The 22,500-nt window shown below is 49.9% G+C and overlaps 2 protein-coding genes across 4 annotated transcripts in view; one reads left to right on the plus strand and one right to left on the minus strand.

Annotated features, from left to right (window-relative positions):
- LOC118221235 (leucine zipper putative tumor suppressor 2 homolog) overlaps nt 1-15,672 on the plus strand; it is a 53,542-nt gene extending 37,870 nt beyond the window's left edge. For both annotated transcript variants that reach the window (XM_035406112.1, XM_035406113.1), the window contains 4 exons: nt 9,418-9,936; nt 10,423-11,001; nt 11,415-11,684; nt 12,236-15,672. In XM_035406112.1, the coding sequence (XP_035262003.1) occupies nt 9,445-9,936; nt 10,423-11,001; nt 11,415-11,684; nt 12,236-12,979 (2,085 nt within the window). In that variant the 5' untranslated portion in view covers nt 9,418-9,444 and the 3' untranslated portion in view covers nt 12,980-15,672. The remainder of the gene's footprint in view (nt 1-9,417; nt 9,937-10,422; nt 11,002-11,414; nt 11,685-12,235) is intronic.
- An 80-nt stretch (nt 15,673-15,752) lies between these two features.
- Nucleotides 15,753-22,500, minus strand: part of LOC118219800 (PDZ domain-containing protein 7-like) — a 23,085-nt gene continuing 16,337 nt past the window's right edge. For both annotated transcript variants that reach the window (XM_035403222.1, XM_035403221.1), the window contains 3 exons: nt 20,044-20,706; nt 18,779-18,879; nt 15,753-16,376 (listed from right to left, as the gene is read on the minus strand). In XM_035403222.1, coding sequence (XP_035259113.1) covers nt 16,227-16,376; nt 18,779-18,879; nt 20,044-20,706 — 914 coding nt within the window. In that variant the 3' untranslated portion in view covers nt 15,753-16,226. The remainder of the gene's footprint in view (nt 16,377-18,778; nt 18,880-20,043; nt 20,707-22,500) is intronic.

Raw genomic sequence — 22,500 nt, forward strand, 5'->3', positions numbered from 1 at the left:
TTAGGAAGAGATGACAGGTAAGACCATTTTACTAGTTTGTCTCAGAGTTATTCACGAATATGATTTCCTCTTTCATTGAGCCTTTAAAAGTTTTCTCAAAATTTCGAGTTCTCTGTCCCTGCATTGCTAAATTTGTGAGTTTGTCACATGATTTGGCAGCATTTGAAGAAGCTGAGGGCAGCCTGTGCTAAGCTAATTTACTGAAATGCCTGCTTTAATGTTTTAGCAATTCAATTAAGAAACCAAGATGTTAAAAAATTGAATAATCACAGCAGAAACTGCAGTGATGTACACTCAAAAGAAGCCTTCCTAGTGTGACAGCCCCCTTGGCAACAGTCATAAACTTGCCAACATTTGTTCCCTGATGTAACTATATATGGTGATTTTGGCATCCAAAGTGAGAACTGGTGACACTTCCACCCAAAGAGGCAGGGCTTGAAGTCTTTTTTAAGCTGTGCTTGGAACACTGGAGCATTTTAGAAAATGGCCCCACTCAAAAACTTTTCCACTCTGCCAGCCCTTGTGAGCTGCTGTGGGAAAGGACACAAAGAGCATCTCATCTGTAGTCTGCTTGCTTGTAGCTATTGCTTTTGGTCTGGGAATGCTTTTTATTCAGTCAATAGAATAGGCACAAGTGTTAATTTTTAGGTGAAAAATGTAAATGTAAATATTTAAATTTACACCCCACTTTGCTCCACCCCATGGTAGTGGTGTACCCTATGCCGGGTGTGTGGAATATGCTGCTGTTACAGTTCATGAACCAGGACTGCCCAACCCTGTTCATGGAGTTCTAGTGTCCTGTAGGTTTTCATTTCAACCCTAATTTGGCCCACCCGATTATACTAATTAGCAGCTCAAGGAGATCTCTAGCTACTGAGCGAGGCGTGCTTTATTGGGGCTGGAGTGAAAACCTACCGGACGTTAGGCCTGCAGGAACGGGGTTTGGCAGCCCTGTTGTAAGCCGTACAGAGTCTCTGTCTTACTACGGACTCTGAGCCAGCTGACCTTATGCAGAGAAACATGTGGGAAGCTGCTGACTGTGTTGGAAGGCACATACAGAGGATTCCATCGTTTATGACTTAGTTCCTTTGCCGTGTTGGCATCCCCACCTTTGGTACATCGGGAGACAGGTGTAGTTCGACTCCGGCCTAGATTCTCAAGCAAAGCCTGGGAGTGGTAGTGATCGACGTCTGGGACTGAAAGCACTGCACTGGGGCCTACCGTGCCTTCCTTCCTCTGCCCCTTTCTTGCTATCCAGAGTGTCTCTGCTCTTCTATTATTACCTTCTTTTAACAGTATTGTTCTCTTGGTGAGGTTTTTAAACTGGAGGCAGCACCTTCTCACTTTTTAAATTTTTTTTTACCTCTCATCTCTTTGCATGGCTTTTGTTCTGCTTTGTCATTGATTGGAACAGCAATTAGATCTCACTGCAGCGGCTCAAGTGTGGGCATTAGCGTCTCGGTAAATGGCAGCGAGTCCTCCCATGTTCGGAGCGATCAATAGTTAACGCCGTCTTATTTACACGACGCTCCCCCCCCTGGTCTGGAGCCAGGCCGTTTCCGAAACGCGGCGTGGAAGGATCGCGCCCGCAGCCGCCTCGCGCCGCCGTTAGCCGCGCCTCTTTAAAAATAGCTCCGTGGGCGGAGCCGAGGGCCCGCCGAGGCACCGGGGGAGCGGAGCCGGCCTGCGTGAGTCGCCGCGGTAACCCGGCCATCGCCCCGGCGCCCGGCGGGTGGAGGGCGATGACGGGTGTCCGCGGGCTCCAGCTGGCGGGAGAGCGTCCGCGTTCGGCTTGGGACTCACAAGGTGAGGAGAGACGTTAAGCGTGGCCTCGTCAAGTCTGGGCAGCAAGAGTTTAGTGAGCTTGAAAGTGCTCGAAAGTGAGCATACTGTATACTAGTGCATCTGTTGCACCCTGAGATCTGGCCGTGATTTATTTTGTAGGGATCATGGAGAGTCGAGGCTGGCTGCCCAGCTGAGTTTTGAGGTCGGGGAGTCGAAGCGTAATGGATGCGGCTGAAGAGTCACATAAACACGCTTCTGCGGTTTGTCACTGCAAATGAAAATGTAATTCTCAGAATCTCCTGCTTTTCTGCCCGGAGTCTTGTTGTCTGTGAGAGGAGCTGCATCTTGTTTCCGCTGCTCTCTCTGTGCTGGTTGGTTCCACAGGAAAATACGTGCTAGAAACATCTCGCGTGTTAAGTTGTTGAATTAAGTTCAGTTGTCGGTTATTACCCCCCTCTTTGAAACGCCCAGTCCCCCTGCACCACTGCTGCAGTGTACTCCTTCAGTTCAGGAGGGGGAGGACATGCACACGTGTCCTCTGTAATGTGGGAGCTCACATGACTTCCCTCTGGTTGGTATTGGCTCTAACCTCCTGAGGCGCAAGTCTGCTCCAGGCCGACTGTTATCCATACCTTTTTGCAGGAGGGGAAGCCATGAAGATACCCTCCACCCCGCTGTGTTTGAAACGACCTTGTTTTCCACGGCGCCTACTCCCCTGCTGGTGTCACCGCTGTTTTATCTGCACTTTCTGTTACCCCTGTGCAATCTGTGTGTTGTCACTGTGTCATGAGGTGTCTGGCGTGGCCTCTAAGAGGACTCATATTTAGAGCCCATAGGCTTGCGCTGTGATTGGGCAGTGGGCCGGTTGCGTGAAGCGCGTGCACGTCACCACTGAGGTACAGACACTTCTGGACCTAAGAAATGTCAGGGGTCCCAGGAAGTACAGTATGCTGTGTGTGTGTGTGTGTGTGTGACAGAGTGAAAGAGACAGAAAGAGAGACAGAGAGAGCGAGAGAGACAGAGAGACAGAGAGAGAGATAATGGGAGGAAGGCATAAAGAGGGCGCATTTGTGCATTTTCATGGTTTTTCAAGCCACTGCAGAGGTGTTGCTTTTCAGATGTTTCCTTTATCGGAGTGCTGTGCTTTGTCTATTGACAGGGTCACTCTGTAGACCTCACGGACAGGCTGCAATCAGCACACAAAGAAGCTTCACTCCCACACTAGCATAATGCCATCATTCGGTGGAGGTGTCAACCCACTTTGAGCCATGTGAATTGACCAAAAAGGTGTGGGAGAGATATGATTAATTGCATTTGACCCAAAGCTTGAACATGGGGACAGGAGTCTTTTTGAAATGTCTGTTTCTGAGTTGGTTGAAGATGACACATTTGTAAAGTAACTTGCAGGGTGAATAGATTTGATTTAGCCAAACAGTCCCTCTCCACTTAATCCAGAGTCCTAAAGACAGAGTGAGAAAGACAGAAAGAGAGGTGGTACTACTAATTATGGTAGTACTACAAGACCTTGAACATAGGCTGTTGCTACTAATATACAGTATGTTGTTGACTGTGATGTGATAGAATTTTTCCATCACACCACAGTTTAGTTTAGCACTGTTCTTATAGCCTTCTTATGCGCCACTGATGCTGTTGTGGGCAGTAAGAACTGTAGTAAGAACCATTTAATTTATCATCATTTATCTGCCTCTGGACGGGGGACAGGCAGCCGTCGGGGGACGGGGTGGCATTTCTGGGTCTGTGCCAGAGAGCTGAGCCCCGCGCCATGACGCTAACTGACAGGCGCTATCTGCCCACACGGGGGCCGCTCCTTTAGGAGGTGCGGGGCAGGGGGGTACACGCCTCATTGTGTGGCAGACGGCGCCCGCCGCCTCTGACTTCCAAGGCGGTATCTGGGCCCCCGCCCTCGGAGAGACCCCCAAAGAGAAGGCTGCTGGTGAACAGGCCCCCATTTGTTCAGGCTATTTATCTGTGTGCTGCTTGTTTGGAGGCTAAACACCAGGCCTCTACTAAACCTTCAGATTAATGGCGCCGGGATGATTTAGGATTCCGAGGAGCCGTCCACAACACCCCTGCGCCCCCCTCCCCCCCCCCCCACCCCCCCATACTCCCTGTGTCCTGTCAGACGATAACAATCTCCCACACTGATGTTACTCTCCAGCCTGAAGTTGTAGGCCTCTGATGCCATGGCAACGGCTTCAAGCACAGGCTGATGTGAAAGTGCAACAAGTAGGTTGTAAAAAAACAAGGTGGGGGGGGGGGGGGGGGGGGGGCAAGAGACCAGTTTGAGCTTCACTGAGTTGTATGCTGGCTATGTTTCCTGTCTGTAATTCATTCAGCTCTATTCCTTTGTACTCAATTAGAAGATTTATTGACTTGCGGGGGGGGGGGGGGGGGGGGGGCACAAGCACTTCAGAGAGCGTTCTACTGGGGTAGGGGGGGTGGCGTCGTAAATGTAGGAGAGAGAAACTCAGGTGGATGGCCATTTGTAAGACGTCGGCTGCCATGTTAAGCAAGTGAGATTTGAAGAATTCCTCTGGAACTAGTGCAAATATATTTTCCTGCTGTTTTTGGCTACGCTGCTTGGTGTCAGTTGCCTGTGGTCTGCGTGATTGTGCCGTCTGGGTTACAATGTCTCAGGCTTGAGGGTTGAGGATGTGTCTGCATTTCCAGCGAAATTCAGACAGTAGTGCAAACTCAGTGTTTTTCCTGCCTTTCCTTACCCCCTTTATGACTCACGGTAGACACACGCACAGACACACACGTGCACACGCACACTTGCACATTCAAGAAACGCACACACTGCCTGACGTTGTGCATTCTTCAAACTCGTTTCTTGTACAGTTTGGTCTCTGGAAGGGTTGTCACGGCAACCTTAATCAGCTGAAACGAGCGATCATCCGTCGCTGGTTTGGCAGAAATTTGGCATAATTGATATTTACGATATTGAGTTTAAATGTTGATGTTGGTCACGAGGGTGCCTATGGGTATCACGTTTCTGCATATCACCATCCTCCCCCTCTTGTTGACTCTTATAGATTTTTACTATTTCGAAACCAGAAAACTTTACGTGGATGTTTAATGTCAATGAAAATGTGTGTGTGTGTGTGTGTGTGTGTGTGTGCGCGTGTGCGTGTGTGTGTGAGGGCGTGTGGACAAGTGCTGGGAAAGAAAGGTTCCTACACTGTGAAGACTAGAAGAGGACCGGGAAGTCGTAACAGTGTCTGGCCCTGTTGTCTCTGCTGTGATTTGTGATAATTGGCCTTGATTGTGTAAAAGCACACTGAAGGACCCCCAGCAGTGGGCTGGCTACGGGAGAACAGGACGTTAATGAGGGGAGAGAGGAAGGCCGTCCTACAGGCATTACAGAGGTGGGGTGACCTTATAAAGGGGTGATCAGAAAGCCACTGATACTAAACCAAACACTGATACTGAACTAAGACAGTCACCATACTTTTTCTGTCACATCAATCAGTAATTAATGGAAGAGTGCCATGTTAATTTATGCTTTGTTGTTCTGCCTGCAAGTGTCAGTTGACACTGATCTCTGCGGTGAGTCATTATTTATACAGACGGAGCAGAAAATTAAATACCGTGTTTGGGGGTTCAACGTAGGGTGTTATTATTTTTAAAGCACATCTTGAAAGCTGTACAGTATTACAATATTAGATTCCTATTGGCTGTTGGTAAGGAAGGGAGTTTCTTTCTGATGATCCTTCGGACCATTGTGCCTGTATGTCTGTGTGTCTCTGCCTGTACTGTGTGTATGTTTGTCTGTATGTGTGTTTGTGTGTATGTGTACCAGATTTTCTTGCTTTTGGCTGCAGTTGCTAGGATATTGTGGAACTACCTTGTCAAAATATTGCCTTTGTGTAGCAGTTAATAAATTCACTTTGGGACCTTTAAAATCTGTGGGATGTTTAGACTCAAAAGGACTCATACACAAGCGTGCCAGTGTGAGCAGTATATAGCCTATTTAACAAGAAAAAGTGTTTCAGCTGTCTAATTAGCTTCATGACTAATTAAAAATCTTATGTGAATAAATCATTCTGGTGGATTAACTGCTACTTTTGAAGTTGTGAATTACACAAGATTCTGTGAGACTGAGAGGGTGGGGGTGGGGAGTGGGGAGACAGAGAGGGAGACGGAAATATAAACTGCCTACTGCAGAAGTTTTTGCTGTATCATTGCCCTTTTGCAAATGAGAAAGGAAGTGACTCGTCTTGGCTCCAGACAGCCTGCCACTGACTGGCCTGGTGTAGAATGGCAGCCTGGTGGACTGGTGTAGAATGGCAGTATTAGTGTAGCTCATACTGGTCTGGCTTACAATCAGAGTATTAGCGTAGCACAGCCTGGCTTGATGTAGAATAGCAGTATTAGTGTAGCTCATACTGGTCTGGCTTACAATCAAAGTATTAGCGTAGCACAGCCTGACTTGATGTAGAATGGCAGTATTAGCGTAGCACAGCCTGACTTGATGTAGAATGGCAGTGTTAGCATAGCACAGCCTGACTTGATGTAGAATGGCAGTGTTAGCGTAGCGCAGCCTGGTCTGGTGCTGTTTGCGGCAGAGAGCTGGAGAGGGTGGGGGTAGGAATGCACTTGACACGCCGTTACTCCTCCCCTAACTAAAATCGCCATGGCGATCCTCCTCTGAAAAAAAAACAAAAAACATTAATCAAAAAATATCCACTCACAGAAAAAAAAGCGATTTTGTGTCTAAAACCAGATGGAACAGCGTGGCGAGAATGCTTCATATGATTAATCAGGGATCCCTGACTGTTCATAATTAACCGTCGCTGGGCGTCATTTTGAATGGGCGGGCAGCGCGCTGAGCAGACTCATTGTACTCCAGTGAGTTGAAAACGTATAAAAACATCGGAGTGACGTTTGCTTTAGGAATTTTATTCGGTGGCAGCGGGGAACAAAGGGCGAGGGTTGGAGGGACTCAGCGGGGTCAAGGGAGAGGGTCAACAAAGCACTGCAACCTGTTACTATAGGGGGGTCGCGCGGGGTCGCGGGGGGTCAGGCCCGGGCTTTGAGGCCCCCCACGTCTTCATCCCCGATTGTGTTGGCGCATCACGGCCGGGGCTCTGGCGGAGGCAGGCGGGGCGACGCAGGGGGGTTAAATTATCTGTATCGATTCTTTTCGGACGCGGTTGATCCCGCCCGTCGCCCCTGTCGCTCTGAGATGGCAGGGCAGAGGCCCCCCCTGTGGGCGAGGGCTTTTTTTTTTTTAGGATAACGTGGGGTATTGGCAGGGTCCCTTCAAAGGGCCCGCGGCCCCCCTCGTTAATCATTTCCTGGATCGACGAAGGCGTGGGAACCCCCCCCCCCCCCCCCCTCTCCAAATCTGCCCCACCGCTCAGAACGTCCCTCTCCCCAAAATCCCCTCAGCTCTCACACCGGGCCATCTTAAAGGGTCACTGATAAACATGAAACGAGATTTGGGGGCATGACTAAGTCTGTTAAGAGTGGGGTTTTTGAAGCTTTTAATGAATCTGAATGTGTAGCTTTGTCAGACTCCACTGCATGGGGAGAGTGACACACAAACAAATCAATGTTCTTATTGCCCTGGAAGATATATTTCTATTGAAGTGTGCTTGTATTGTTCAAGCAGGTACATAGCTATTTATCCACGTGCAAAATGCACAGAAGCACCCACACATACATACATATATACACGCATGCTCACCTGCACACGCACACATGTGCACATCTAAATGCGCATACATGCACACGCTCTCTGAAACACGTTACAAATGCACATACATGCACACACGCACACACACACACACACACACACACACACACACACACACACACTCAGATCAGTCACCCCTGATCCAGGGAGCAGGATCAAAGTGCTCTGTGCTGTAGAGGCTGGTGGAATGCCTTTGGAGTCATGTGCCTTTGAGAGAGAGAGAAAGAGAGGGGAGAGAGAGAGAGAGAGAGAGGGAAGGAGAGAGAGAGAGGCAGAGAGAGAGCGAGTGGGAGAGACAGAACGAGGGAGGGAGAGAGTTTCATCAACACTGCACACAAGGCGAGCTGCGAAACAAGCAGGCCACTCTTTCGCTACAGAGCGGGCATCTCATGTCCCGCCTGCAGTTTTCCATCCGCTGTTTCCAGCCTGCACTTTCTCCCATTTTCCTTTTGGTGTGTTTGTGAACACTCGGTCACTGTTGGTTCATCACACTCCCTCCTGGCTGTGCTATTTCTGTGCTGCTTCGCTTACACACTGTCCCAGCTGAGGAGTGTGGGCTGGTCACCCCTGCAGTGACATCATGGGAGGGGAGAATGGGAAATACAATACTGGAAGAGGAGGCTCTTATAGGTCACACATACACACTCTTTTATACCCTTTTATAATCTTGCAAGTTGTTGTAACCTTTTGGAATAATACGTGACAAAGTTTATAATTTCCAAAAAAGATGATTCAGGTGTTTCATTTGAAGTCTGCACTACGCACTCTGGCTGTTTTACCCTCCCCCTCCACCCCCCCCCCCCCCCCCCCCCCCCCCCCCCCCCAGCTGGCCAAAACGAAATGAAACCCTCCCCAGTATAAAGCGCCTTTGCACCTCCGCTGCTATTTCTGTCATTTGTAATGGAATAATTTTGAAGGTGTTTGAATGCTCAGTTCCGTCCACGGTTTGAGCATGTAAATGTGTGACTTGATTCAGGGTGGGCCCTGTTTATTTTAGGTTAAGCTGGGCCTGGGTGTTGTGGCTTGGTCCGGGGAGGTGTGAGTTCTGTCTGACAGGGGAGGGGGGTTGGGGGGGGGGGGGGCGGTGGCGTGTGGTGTTGTAAGATATTACCCTATGGTGCCAAATAGATCCAGTCACATGAGCCAGCTTTCGGTCCTGTCTGTCTGCAGCAGGTTAAAACCCCTCACTCTTCAGCATCACCATTCATAGTCCACAGCCATTTTACATGCATATGTGTGGGTTTACACACATACCCTCTCCCGCGCATTCGTAGATACACACACAAGCACACACTGCTGGCTCACACTCTTACACACGCACTCAAACATAGACACACACATAAATGCACACCAAGTGCAGTTGAAGAGTGTGTGGCAGTGATCATGTCCCATATTAGGTGACCGTATCCCCACCATATGGCCATTTATATGTGGACTTATATGTGTTAAGACTACGAATATTGATGCACATGACACACCGTGACTCCTCCCCTAACTGACATCACCCATGGTGATCTTACTCTGAAAAAAATGAAACATTCATCAAAAAATATCCACTCACAGAAAAAAAAACAATTTTTTACCTAAAACCAGATGGAAAAGAGTGGCGAGATTCCTTTATATGATTAATTAGGGATCCCTGACTGTTTATAATTAACCGACGCTAGGCGTTATTTTGAGTGGGTGGGTGATTAACATATGTATAACTCATGAATGCTGTTATGTTTATGATGATGGTGATTATAGTTATTGTATTATTATTACAAAACGTTTTATTAATATTTGTATTGTGTATTGTTAGTTTTTATTTTGGTTTTGATTGAGAGTGCTTGCATCTGCGTATGCATGATGTATGTAGTTTATACTTGAATCTGACCCTTGACCCTTGACCCTCTGTGCGTCCCCCTCAGATCGTGTGGGTGGAGCTCTCGGCTACTATGGCTCTGGTCCAGGCCCTGCCCATCCCTGCTGATCACCTCGACGCCCAGCGCCGCCCCGTTTCGCGCCCGCCCCCGCCCTCGCCCTCCGGCCACGCGCCCATGGGGTCCGTCAGCAGCCTGATCTCGGGCCGCGCCTACCCGGACCACCACTGCCGGCCCGGCGAGCTCGGGGCCCGGTCCCGGAAGCCCGCGCCCAGCGCCAGCTGCTTCCGCACCAGCGGCTCCCAGGAGCACCTGGTGGGCGGCGCCCCGCCCGCCCAGAAGCAGCTCATCGCCGCCGGCGGAGGCGGGACCGCCGTCGCCGTCGGCAACGGCACCGCCAACTACGCCTACCTGAACGAGGACTTCGTCGGGGACTGGAACGACAACCACGTGGCCCCCGGCAGCCCCGGGAGCGACCAGGAAGAGGCCCGGGAGGGGGGCGCCTCAAACGGGACACTGGGGGGTCCCCCGCCCAAACTGGTCCCCGTGTCCGGGAAGCTAGAGAAGGTGGGTTCTGTTGCACGATGGTGGGGGGGTGGCCTTATGTGATCCCATGATCGATGCAGTACACTCCCCCCCCCTCCCACCCCCACCCCCACACTACCATCCATTCATCTCTATTGACTGAGAGCAACGTTCGAACCATTGCTCACTACAGACCAGACAGATCAATTAGCTGACTAATGAATGCTGACTCATGAACCCTTTAGTCTGTCGGGGTGTATAATCAGTTCGGGGCCTTGCTGACATCTTCAGATTTATACTGAATGAGGGGGGGGAATGGGTAATAGACGTAGATGAATAAATCACCATAAATCCTGCTCATTTGCTCTGAGAAGAGGACACAGTTAAGCGAAGCTAAAGCTACTCAGGTAAAGGGAGACGTTGCCACCGTAATGGCTGTTCAATGACACAGCTCTCTGTGGTTCTTTGTGGCTGTGTCTATGTGCTGCTGTTGAGTACCGGTCCTTCTGCCGCTTCCTCTCTGAGCAGAACATGGAGAAGACGGTGATCCGACCCACGGCCTTCAAGCCCGTGGTGCCCAAGAACCGAGGCTCGGTGCAGTACCTGTCGCCGCGGCCAGGGGGCGCTCTGTCGGAGAGCCAGGGCAGCCTCAACCTGCTGCTGCCCGGGACGGGCGGGTCGCCGGGCGGAGCCGAGAAGCGCAACTCCTACAGCGGGGGGCGCACGGCGGGGGGCAGCCAGTCCTGCTCCATGTCCGACTCCGGCCGCAACTCGCTGTCCAGCCTGCCCACGTACAGCTCCGCGGGGTACAGCCTGACCCCCGGGGACGCCCCGCCCGGGGGCCACCTGGAGCCCGCCCGGCCCGCGCCCGGACACGGCCACTCCAACTCGGACAGCGGGCGGTCCTCCTCCAGCAAGAGCACGGGCTCGCTGAGCGGGCGGGGCCAGCCGCTGTCGGACAGCGGGTCGTGCGGGGGGCGGTCCCCGCCCCCGGTGGAGGGCTACGAGGTGGTGGTGAGGGAGCTGGAGGACAAGCTGAGGGAGAGAGAGCTGGAGCTGCAGCAGCTCAGAGACAACCTGGACGAGAACGAGGCCGCGATATGCCAGGTACTGTGCGCACGCACCCTCACACATGCACGCACCCTCACACGCACACACGCACACACACACGCGCTCTCAAACAAACACACACACACACAAACACACACACACACACACACGCTCTCAAACAAACACACACACACACGCACACACACACACACACACATTAACTCCCCCTACACACACACAAACAAACACACACTAACACCCCCCCCCCCCACACACACACAAATACACTAACACCCCCCTCACAGACACACACACACACACACACACACACACACACTAACACCCTCGCTCCCAGACTCACACACACAGAGCTCTGCCTGCACTTTGTGTGAAAGGAAAGGAGAGGAGGTGCTTCTTCAGTCTTCGCACCGTGTGATCGGTGACTGATGCCCGTGCCGCGCCTCCTGCAGGTTTACGAGGAGAAGCAGAAGCGCTGCGAGCAGGAGCTGGAGGAGCTGAGGCAGAGCTGCTCCTCCAGGATGAAGCAGGCGTCCCAGAAGGCCATGCGCGCCCAGCAGGTGCTGCAGCTCCAGGTCCTGCAGCTGCAGCAGGAGAAGAAGAAGCTGCAGGAGGACTTCTCCCAGCTGCTGCAGGAGCGCGAGCTTCTGGAGGACCGCTGCGCCTCCATCCAGCACGAGCAGACGCAGCTGGGGCCCCGACTGGAGGAGACCAAGTGGGAGGTGAGCGTGGGGGCCGGGTTTGGGACAGTCCAAGCCTTAAAAAAAAGTTAGCTGAGTATCAGGGGGGAAAGGGGAAGGTAGGAAATTAGGAATCGTTAATGTGAGATACCAAACAGGCGTGTTTAAGATGAGGAAGAGGGAGGTTTGGGCAGTTTGACTGAGGGGTGGGGAAAGGAGGAGCAGCTAAGATTTCTGGTGTGCTGTTGTGATGTTAATCATGTTCCTGGTTAGAGAGGGGATCTTGTATGCATGTAGCTAACCTGACTGTTTGTTTCTGTGTGTGTGCGTGCTTGTATTATTTGTGTGTTGTGTGTGTGTGTGTGTGTCTCTATGTGCGTTTGTTTGTGTGTGTGCGTGTGTGTATGTGTCTGTGTGTATATGTCTCTGTGTGCGTGTGTGTGTATATGTCTGTGTGTGTGTGTGTGTGTGTGTGTGTGTGTGTATATGTCTGTGTGTATATGTCTCTGTGTGCGTGTGTGTGTGTATGTGTCTGTGTGCATATGTCTGTCTGTGTGTGTGTGTGTGTGTGTGTGTGTGTGTGTGTGTCTCAGGTGTGTCAGAAGTCGGGGGAGATCTCCCTGTTGAAGCAGCAGCTGAAGGACGTGCAGGCGGACCTGAGCCAGCGCGCCGGGGAGATCGTGTCGCTGAAGGCGCAGCTGCGGGAGGCCCGGGGCGAGCTGCAGGCCAGCCAATCCCGCGCCCAGGAGGCGCACGCCGCCGCCCGCACGCGCACCCTGGAGCTGGAGGTGTGCGAGAACGAGCTGCAGCGCCGCAAGAGCGAGGCCGAGCTGCTGCGGGAGAAGGTGGGCCGGCTGGAGGAGGAGTCGGCCCGCCTCCGCGAGGCCCTGAGCGGCCTGGGCCCCGCCCCCAACTGCCTGAGCCTGTCCCACGGGCGGGGCCTGGTCATGGGCCCCTCCTACCGGGAGGGCGACGAGCAGCTGCTGGCCTACGAGAGCGACGAGGCCAAGGCCCAGCGGCTGGGGGGCGACGCCCTGCTCGGGCTGAGGCAGCAGGCCGAGCGGCTGAAGGCGGAGCTGGTGTTCGAGCGCCGCCGCGGCGAGGACCAGCTGACCGCCTTCGAGGAGGAGCGGCGGGTGTGGCAGGAGGAGAAGGAGAAGGTGATCCGCTACCAGAAGCAGCTGCAGCAGAACTACGTCCAGATGTACCGGCGGAACCGGGACCTGGAGCGCGTGATGCGCGAGCTGAGCCTGGAGCTGGAGACCCGGGACCTGGAGGAGGTCGAGGGGCCCGGAAACGAGATCCACTTCGAGGAGATCACCGCCACGGAGATCTGAGCCAGGCTCCGTGTTCCGCAGCCGGTACTCCAGAACGTTCCGGAGCCGAAAGTGTTTCTTAGGAGACGTAACCGTGTCACAGGGATGGCGCTCGGAGGCGTTAGGGAGAACAGTGACCTCTGCAGCATTGACCTTCCCCTCCCTCAGGGGAAGGAATATTATCTCCAAATAACAGAGGGGAAAACAGTAATTCAGTAAGAAGGATGAATTGAGTCACCAGCTCTGGAGTCCTGCGAACAGAAGTCATAAATATCCACAAAATCACGAAAGAACCCCCTCACACAAACACACTCACACACACATGCGCATGCACGTGCACACACACATACACAAGCACACATACACACACACACACAGGTTTGTGACACTCTTCCAAAATATTTTCAATGTTTCTCACAGACTCGGGAGGTATGGATTCTTTTTAAAGGTCACATGACTTGGGTTGCTGGGGTCAAAGGTGGATACAGTCCAGGGAGCTGCTGGATTTTCAGCTGCTGGGGTGCTCCTCAGTAGGGCCTACCCTGCTTTGATGTTCCTGAATTAGCTCACACTACAGTGTATCCCTGTGGGTGAGCCTGCAGTTGCTCACACAAGGGTCTGCCCCTCTCTGATGTAGGGCATAGGTTCAGTTTCCCCCTGCATGAGCCTGAATTAGTTTAGCATACAGTCTACTTCCTTAATGAGCCCACTGAGGCCATTACTGCTTCAGCGTGACACGTGCGTGCTCATCTAGGCTCCATTGAATAAAACAACACGCTTGAAGTAAACAGGATTCGAGCTATCGCCGTTTAATCGCCGAAATAAACAGTTGCGCGTCTTAGAGGGAAGGGAGGTCACGGTAAAATTTTCGCCCGGTGCAATCAGCCCGCGAGTCTCAAGAGGGTTGCTGCTGCGCTTTTTATAGTACGCGATGCTGGCTGCTGTGAGCTCAGCGGCGTTCAGAAGCGCGAATTAGCGCGTGAGCGTCTGTAATGGAGAATGACATCAACCCCTGAAGCCTGAATAGCAGGAAGCCTCGGTTTTTTAGCTCGCGTGCTAATTATTGTACGTCTTGTTCACCCTTGCCGTGTATTCGGTGGCGACACCCCACGGGAAGACCTTCCCTGTTGCCTGTTTGACATTATCAAACGAATTTATTTTGAAACAGTTTTAAACTAAAGTTGCAGGGAAGAGTGTCAGGGTTGCCATAATTTCAGTAAACGATGGCTTTCCAGGGTTTAAGCCCTGTGCTCTGTATCGGGTGAAAGAAACTGGACTGTTAACCCTCCCAATAAGCAATTCTAATTTTAAGATGGAGTATTTTTGTATGTGCAGTATTTCAGCACAAAAAATGTTTATTTTCTCATATGTTCTTCTAAGGATTGTGTTAGATTATGTCAATGCTTTTCTCTTACTTGAAATGAAAAAGAAAATGTCATGCATTTACTGCAGTGGGGGGGAAAGCATAGGAACCCTTACTTTGGGTGGGGGGAACGCTTACTTTAATTTGTATTAAAAGCTGAAACACAAAGCAGAAAGACTGAACTGTGTCACAAATATCACTAGGAACTCCTGTCAGGTCATTGGTTCCAAAGGGACTGTCAATCTTAGCTTAAACCCTCCTGTTCTGCACTGTAAAAACTACCTGAAAAGTACACATTGTAGAAACTAACACAAGAGCACACTTTCTGTAGAAGATTCATATATAAACAAGAATATATTGTATAATATGCATTTTTTATATTCCTCCTTAAGAGAAGGCTCCTGGCATTTTAACACAGTAATATTTTTTCCAAGAGATCATTTCAGTAGAAAAATCTAATCTTCGCTTTACAAAATATAGGGGGGGGGGGGGGGGGGGAGGCTTGGAGTTTACTGTACATTTTTACAATTGTAAAAGTGCAATGACTGTCATTTAAGTCCCATAAGAAAGTCCCCCCATCAAGAGTTTTTCATTCCAAGGGGAAAATCTTCTAAACTAACTGTTCACATTCTTATAAGAATGTGTACTTTTTAATAAGATTTTTCCCCCCCGCTTTATGCAAATACCTTGGTAGTTTTCCTGAAGAGGCAGTAATGTACTGAAAAACACCCCCCTCCCTCCCTCCCAACATACTGCATGCAGTTTTTCCCCTCTTCTGTGAGGCGTTTTCCTGTTGACCGCCTTTGAAAGACTGTGAAAGAGCAGGCGTCAGCTCAGGGGAAGTTCCGTTTCATCCTGAATCGTTGTTTAATTCACGTTGGCCAGACTGTTATTCCAGCGCTGCGATGTCCCTGTTGTAAATAGCATGCAACGCCAGTGCCCGCGATGCAGGAGTCAGCGTGCGAGCACTGAAAGGGAGCTCCTCTGGGAACTTTGAACAGACTCGTTTGTACTAAAACCCCCTCGTGTAAATACTCCTATCGGCCTACTATATACACAGCAGCATATTCTAGATTCTTTACATGGCATACATATCTGTCGCAAGTAGCCACACTGTGAATAGACCAAAGCAAATGTAATGCATCCTTTTTAAAAAAAATCTTTCTGTTGTCCGTTTTCCCAACTTCTGCATATATACTACATGTCTGTTTGTGTACTAGTCACATTTTCTTTTTCTATATTATAGTTTATAATCCACGGTATATGTAGCCATTGTATGTATATTTTTCATGCTGTAAATTTCTTGTACAAATTTACTGTGTTTTTAATAAAATTGGAACAAAAACAAGAAGTTGGTGTGGACCTCTGTTTTTTAAAATCAGATATAAAACTTGAAATTACACAGTTCTGCAAAATGGAAAATGTCACAATGTTTCTTTATTATCAAACATTCACGCTGTAAAATTGTTTATTCCTTAATCTTTACACCATTCACCTGCTTGGCAGGTGTCTTTTTCCCACAGCTTATAGCATGCTGCAGCTATGTATATATAATTAATATATGATGTAAAATTGCATGCTGTATTACTATACTGGCATTTTCAGGAAAAAAAAAATGTTTTCTACATTTGATAATATGCCATCAATTTGAGACATTCATAAACATATTACCATGTATTTTTGACTTATTTTCTGTGTATGGAATTTATCCTTGTGGTGGTGGTGGTGGTGGTGGTGGTGGGGGGGACGGGTTGAACATGAGCATCTCTCTTCCCGAATGACTCATAGTACGTGGAGAGGGCAGGTGGCGTGACTGTTCACTTCCACTCGATTCGGCAGCCATTTTACGTCCCCCGACATTGGCCTCGTTGGTCCCCCTGCCCCGCGTCCAGCGTCCGTGGTCCCTCATCTGTCCTCAGTCTTGGGGACCTTCACCACGAACACCATGGGGTCTTTGGACTTGTTGCTGAAAGCCCTGCGGATGGCGTCCACCGCCTGCTGGTGGGACACCCCCCGGAGGGACTCCCCGTCAACCGACACCAGCTCCAGCCCGGCCTGCCAACACAGGGGTTAGAGCTCAAACACGTGCTCGCACGTACACACATGCGCACACACGTACATGCACTCCACATTCCAACACCTGCTCGTGGACACAGGTTTTGATGGCGGTTGCAGTATTTAAACATATATCAGTAAACGCTTTGCTAAATCAACAACGTGTTGACGTGTTTTCCACAACACTCCTGGTAGCTTGTGGGTTAATTAATACCCTGTAAATACCCTATAATGCTTTTCTTTGCTGTCTCGATGGGGAACCACAAACCCACCACATCCTCCTGGCTCTTAAATTCAAGACACAGGATTTCTCAGGGCCACACAAGAGAAAGACAATAAGGTTTCACAGGGATTATATGTAGGTTGTAAGCATTATGTGCTTAAGTATCTCAGTGAGTAATTGCAGGCAAGTGGATAATTTTCTCTGTGAAAATAAATCACACGCCTCCCCCACACCTTATTCTTTGTGTGTCTGGGTAATGAAAGCACAATCTATTAATTAAGTCCAAGACACACTTCGGCCCCTTGGAGTACTGCTTGGGTATGTGTGTGTGTGTGTGTGTGTGTGTGTGTGTTTGTGTGCCTGTGTCGGAGGGGAGGAGGAAAGTGAAGATGAATTGGTGCTGGGATTGGTTGGTAATTCTACATGTAACTTTTAAATTGTATGATGGAAACCAATGTTGTTGTCTTCTTCTTTGCACTTTTTCAAGAGTTTCCATATTGTGAAAAAGTGGGTCGAAGACCATAAAAGATTCATCAAATTCCCACTGCAGATGACTCAAACAGTTCAAAGATAGAGTTATCATAGGTGGTAAAGGGCATTGATCAGTCTTTGTAAACAAGGTTGAAAGGAAAACGGGGTTGCACTCCAAAATGTGAAGACATGGATGAAAAGAGTTATAGTTTTCAAGCTTTAACCACAGATGTGCTTGCCATGTCCACAGATGGAGAAGGCTTGTTCCTCAGCTTATATGAGGATCAGACCATTGTGTTGAGCCACCAACGGGCAATTTGTTTATTGCCTGTTCTGTGTACCTCATCAATCTTGAATGGTGGCCGAGAAACTTGATCCTGCGAACGTTCTCAATCTTACAATGCGCATGCCTCCCATTGGCCAACCAATGATGATAATGCAGGATGTGCAAGACCTGATCGACTGGAGATTATGGGGGGAGCAGGTACACACTAGCGTGCGCACACAAGCTCGCACACACACACACACGCACACACACACGCATATGCACACACGCACGCACGCACACACATACACACACACACATACGCACACACACACACAAACGCCTATGCACACACGCACGCACACACATACATACGCCTACACACTCATATGCACGCACGTGCACGCACACACCCTCACTACAATGCTACATGCGTAAGTCTCAGGTGACTCAGGAACTGCAGCAGTCGCTATAATGAAAGGACGAGCTCCCTCCATTTAAAATGGGAACAAGCCCAGCTTTGTCAGCCTCCCTTTGAACTGGCCTTTGTGTGAGGGGTTGGATTGGTGGAAGGGGGGGGGGGGGGGGGAAGAGGGTCTGACAGGCAATTCTGCTGCCAGCCCTTTAACTTCATCTGCCCCCCACCCCCCTCCTCCATGATAGTGCTGGCTGGACTCCCTGTGGGGCTAATGAATGAGGAGTTTAATTAAGCACTGCCTAATTAGTAATTACCACTCTATGCCGGTCTCCACAGTAGCCTCCCTGCATGCTCTCCTCTTGTGACCCACCAATGTGAGAAACTGTACTCAGACTTCAGTGGCTTTTATCATGCGCTCTGAAAGGATCTGGGAGCCTTGCTTCACAAGTCAGGAGCCGAGCTCAGACAAACTGGCAACCTGCCCAGCTGCAGGTTCTGCCCCGACCCCCAACTTATTTCACTTTGACGGATATGGGGGAAAGGGGGGAGTCTTTAAGAGTTTCTTCAAAGGCCTGTCTGTATAAGGGGGGGGGGGGGGTATGGAGTTAACTGGCCAGAGATGGTGTTCAGGTTTGTATCTTGTATTTGGAGGGTGGGGGTGGGGGTGGGGGTGGGGGTTAACATACAGTGTTAACTGGACATGGTGTATTTAGTCCTTACTGCATCTTTGTGCATTAAGTAGGTCGCAGTGATAGCCTTCTTATGTTACAAATGAGCAACCTGCCAAATAAATAATGAGTGAGAATCATGGAAGATATGTTATGAAACTGGCTGGGTTTCCATCAGCATTGATTAAATGAAGAGCATTCAGTATTAACTTATCTGAGTTGGATTTGAAAATGAGTTGGATTTGCCAAGGAATGCTTGGTAAATGAGAGGGGTACAGTATGAAGTGGGCGGGGTTTATGTGGAGGTGGGTGTGTTATAGATGGGGTGGGGGTGGGCAAATACAGAAACTGCTGTACCTTCAGCACTTGGCAGGTCGACGCGGCTCCTCCTGGAAATATTTTCTCTATCTTCACCACTGGCTGCACCCTGGACTCTGCCCCTCCTGAGATGCTGATCCCTGTGGTGACAGGAGAGGGGAGGGGAGGGGCTTCAGCTGGGCATGCTCAGAACGATGCCTCAGAACGATGGTAATCAGCGAAAGAAGCTTTTAACATTATGACATTACACATCCATCCATTCTATAAGCTGCTTATTCCTGGCTGGAGCCTATCTCAGCAGATATTGCATATTATAATTACTTAATAATACATTACAGTGATTGTTTGCAGAATCCCTTCAAGACTACTGAAGAAACAAAGCTTCAACAGAAGAGCGAGGCTTAATGAAGCCAGTCAATTTATGAAGCCTCTAATAACATCCATCTTCCCAGCTCCCTTGTCCGAGGGTTTTCACTGGCACACCTCATTGTTCTGTTCAAACCTGACCATACAGGATGTGACAGGGCTCTGTCCGTGACTGACAGACACATTTAGATTAATCTCCCTCCCGCTCCAATGGAAATCCATTAGCGGTGTGAAATGTGTTGCCATCTGCTGGTGATATTTGGTATTGAACCCACTGTAAACTGAGAGGAAAATTTAGCATACACATTTTGCACTTCAGGATGATGCCATTTTAATAGATGCGAAAGGTTTTCAAAGTCAGGTACAGGCACAGAGGCCTTGACTCCCACATTTGTCTAGATGATTGTGCATCGTGTATACACATGCTGTGTAAAATGCCTAGAACCTAAACTAAATAAACGGATTAAAATTATACACACACCCTATGTCATGGCATCAGAGCAGTTCCTCTTTAAGGGGCTCTAGCCTTTTAAAAGGCATAAGGGCTTAAAGGCTTAAAGGCTTAAAGTTGTCTTAGGCTGCGGTCACCATTTAATCTGAGCAATAGAATTCCACCCACAGGACACGTCTCGTATAGACCATAATGAGGTCATGATTTAGGCATGTTTCTATGGCTATTTTACAGGTGCGTTAAATAGCCACTACACTGCAACTTGTAGTGATGTGGTGTAGCGTTGGATAAAGGAGTCAAAAGTTAGCCATTATATTCAGGTGGGTGTTCTAAGGCACAGGGTGGTCATTTTAGGGGGGGGGTTGAAATAAAAATGTTTGGGGTCCCCTGGTATGAGTTGAGAAGGGTTGACTGAGTAATATTCAAAGTACTATGCCAGCACAGTATAATATAATCCTGTGGAGAAGCTATCTCTGGTATAACTCACCCAAAGACTGCTTGGTCTTGGAGATGGCGACAGTGGTGAGCTCATACTCCTGGACTGGGGCAGCACCAGAATGGCCATTCTCTGAAGAAGAAGGGGCTTGACCCTTCGCTTGTTCGTTCCCCGCTTTGACTGCAGGGGGCGCTGGGAGGTCAGAGTCCATGTGAGAGCCGAAGACCAGGGAGAGCGGGGGCCGGCTGCGGCGGGGCGCGCTCGCCGGCGGATACGCGGCGTCCCTCCCGTCCTCTTTGGGCTCCCCCCCTCTGTCCTTTCTAGCGCGAGTGTGGCCGTTTCTGAACGGAGACCTCCCCCTCTCCGGGATGGAATCGCCCGCGTCTCCGGCGGAGCGCAAGGGCGCCTCGTCCGAGCGGACAGAACGGGCCATACCATTTTCTGTCCTGGAGGGGGAGCGCCGGCCCGTGCTGTGGGGGGAATCGGACAGGAGCCAGTTCGGGTACGCGGGGCTGGCGGGGCTGGCGGGGCGACGCCGGGGGGGGTCCGCGCCGTAGCCGTCCACCGGGATGTCCAGCAGGGGGGTGAAGGCCCTGGAGGGGCGCTGCCGGGCGTCCGGCGATCTGGACAGGCGGAGCCTTTCTACTTCCTCCATCAGCTGCCGATCCCTCTCCAGGTCCCGCGAGGGGTGCAGCTGAAAGCCTCCCCTGTAGTCTGAGGACGAAACAGGAGCGTCACTCATGCGAAACACCGCTAATGTCGGCTCATTAAGAAGGTGGGCTTGGCTAACGGGCTAGGCTCCAGACTCCGGACTCCACAGAGCTAACATTCAGCTAAACTGAGCACGAATGAACGGGCACCTCACTTCCCCAACAGGGCAATTCAGCCTACGCAGTCACAGCCACTGGACCTGTGACATTATTTTTTTAAATGGTACTATAAGGAGTGTACGATGCATTTTGTCTTGAGTTTCAGTACTTGTGGAGACAGCCGGTTATTTAAAACTTAAGCAATGCTCAGTGGAGAGTTTTATCATGGGCACTGGTTCCTGGCCTTCACAAGATAACAAAAAATACCAGCTGTGATGAATGATAACATTTTAGAGATATTCATCCATTTTTCACCCTGTTTTATTACAGTGCAATACTGTCCCACGGGAGCCAAACATTGGCAATTGCTTTTTGACTGCTGATATCACTAGATAGATATTGATATGTACATATAACTTCTTCCTGAACTCTCAATTCAATTTGCACAGAGCATTTTATCTTCAGCACTTTCTAGCGAATTAATCATAACCGATTTCCACATCAACAAATTAAATATCAGTTCAGAACTGACCACCGACCGTAAAAGAGAGTTGAGATTTTGTGGTCCACATTAAACAGTCCAGTAAATGCATAAATGTAACGTGTGCTTGTTTCATTTTGGGGAATGAGCCATTTCAGAATCACTAAGGTATGTTTTCAATGCACACTTCATTAGACCCAGCTGTTTCTCCCTACACGATTTTGCAAATAGATATCTGACAGACTCCTACTTAGAGTTTTCCTTTCAATTTCATCATTATTGTACAATTGGTCCTGTAATTGGTGTGTGGGCTGTCTCTCCCACGCCAACACAAAATGGAAAGGGCAAAGGTGTCCTGTGCTGCTTAACGAATGCAGATTTTTTTTTACGGTTAAATGTATGTCATTATTTCATGCCCTGTGCCTCTCCTGCTGCTGACAAACTCATCTTCCCTTGGCAATTATTGCCACATATTCTTTTTTCATTTTGCTCTATTCAAAGAGCACTGACGTTCATCTAGGCCTAATGAAAACTGCACAGACGGTTAAACGAGCGTAGGCAGTTACTGTACAGCACAGGCCAGCGCAGGTGAACCCTTTCACCCGGTGCTACGGCAGCAAAGGCGACAAAAGCTCAAGCAGGAAGTTTGCGACCGTCAGTTCCGACTCTGCACACCCAGACACGCGCGCCGGGGGCGTGGCCTCCCTCTCCGATTCCGGAGCCGCCGGCCCGGGAGGGCTTGAATTACGCCTCTGTGCGGCGGCACAATGCACAGGCTCCGCGCCGGGCCCGCGCCGGCAGGCTCGCCCACAATGCACGGCTGTTTCCTCGTGTGCTAATGGTTTTCGTTCAAGACTCGAGAGGCGGACTGAGGCCGCCGGTAATGAGCAGGAAGACAGAGCCCTGCTGCAGTGAATGAGACTCAGTCTCTGCTCCACAGCCCGTGTGACTGCGCTCATTGTGCAAAGGCACCAAGCTGTCAGGGCTGAAATAGATGGGCCTTGCAACATAATAATAATAATAATAATAATAATAATAATAATATTTCCATTCTGGTTTCCTCCAACAGTCCAAAGACATGCAGGTAGGCTAACTGGAGACTCTAAATGAATTGGCCTCTCGCACAATGCACGCTGGGATAGGCTCCAGCACCCCTCGCTACCCTGCCGAGGATAAGCGGATATAGATAATGGATGAATGGATGGATAATAATAATAA

This window comes from Anguilla anguilla, chromosome 2, assembly GCF_013347855.1.
Source record: "Anguilla anguilla isolate fAngAng1 chromosome 2, fAngAng1.pri, whole genome shotgun sequence".
Taxonomy (NCBI): Eukaryota; Metazoa; Chordata; class Actinopteri; order Anguilliformes; family Anguillidae; genus Anguilla; species Anguilla anguilla.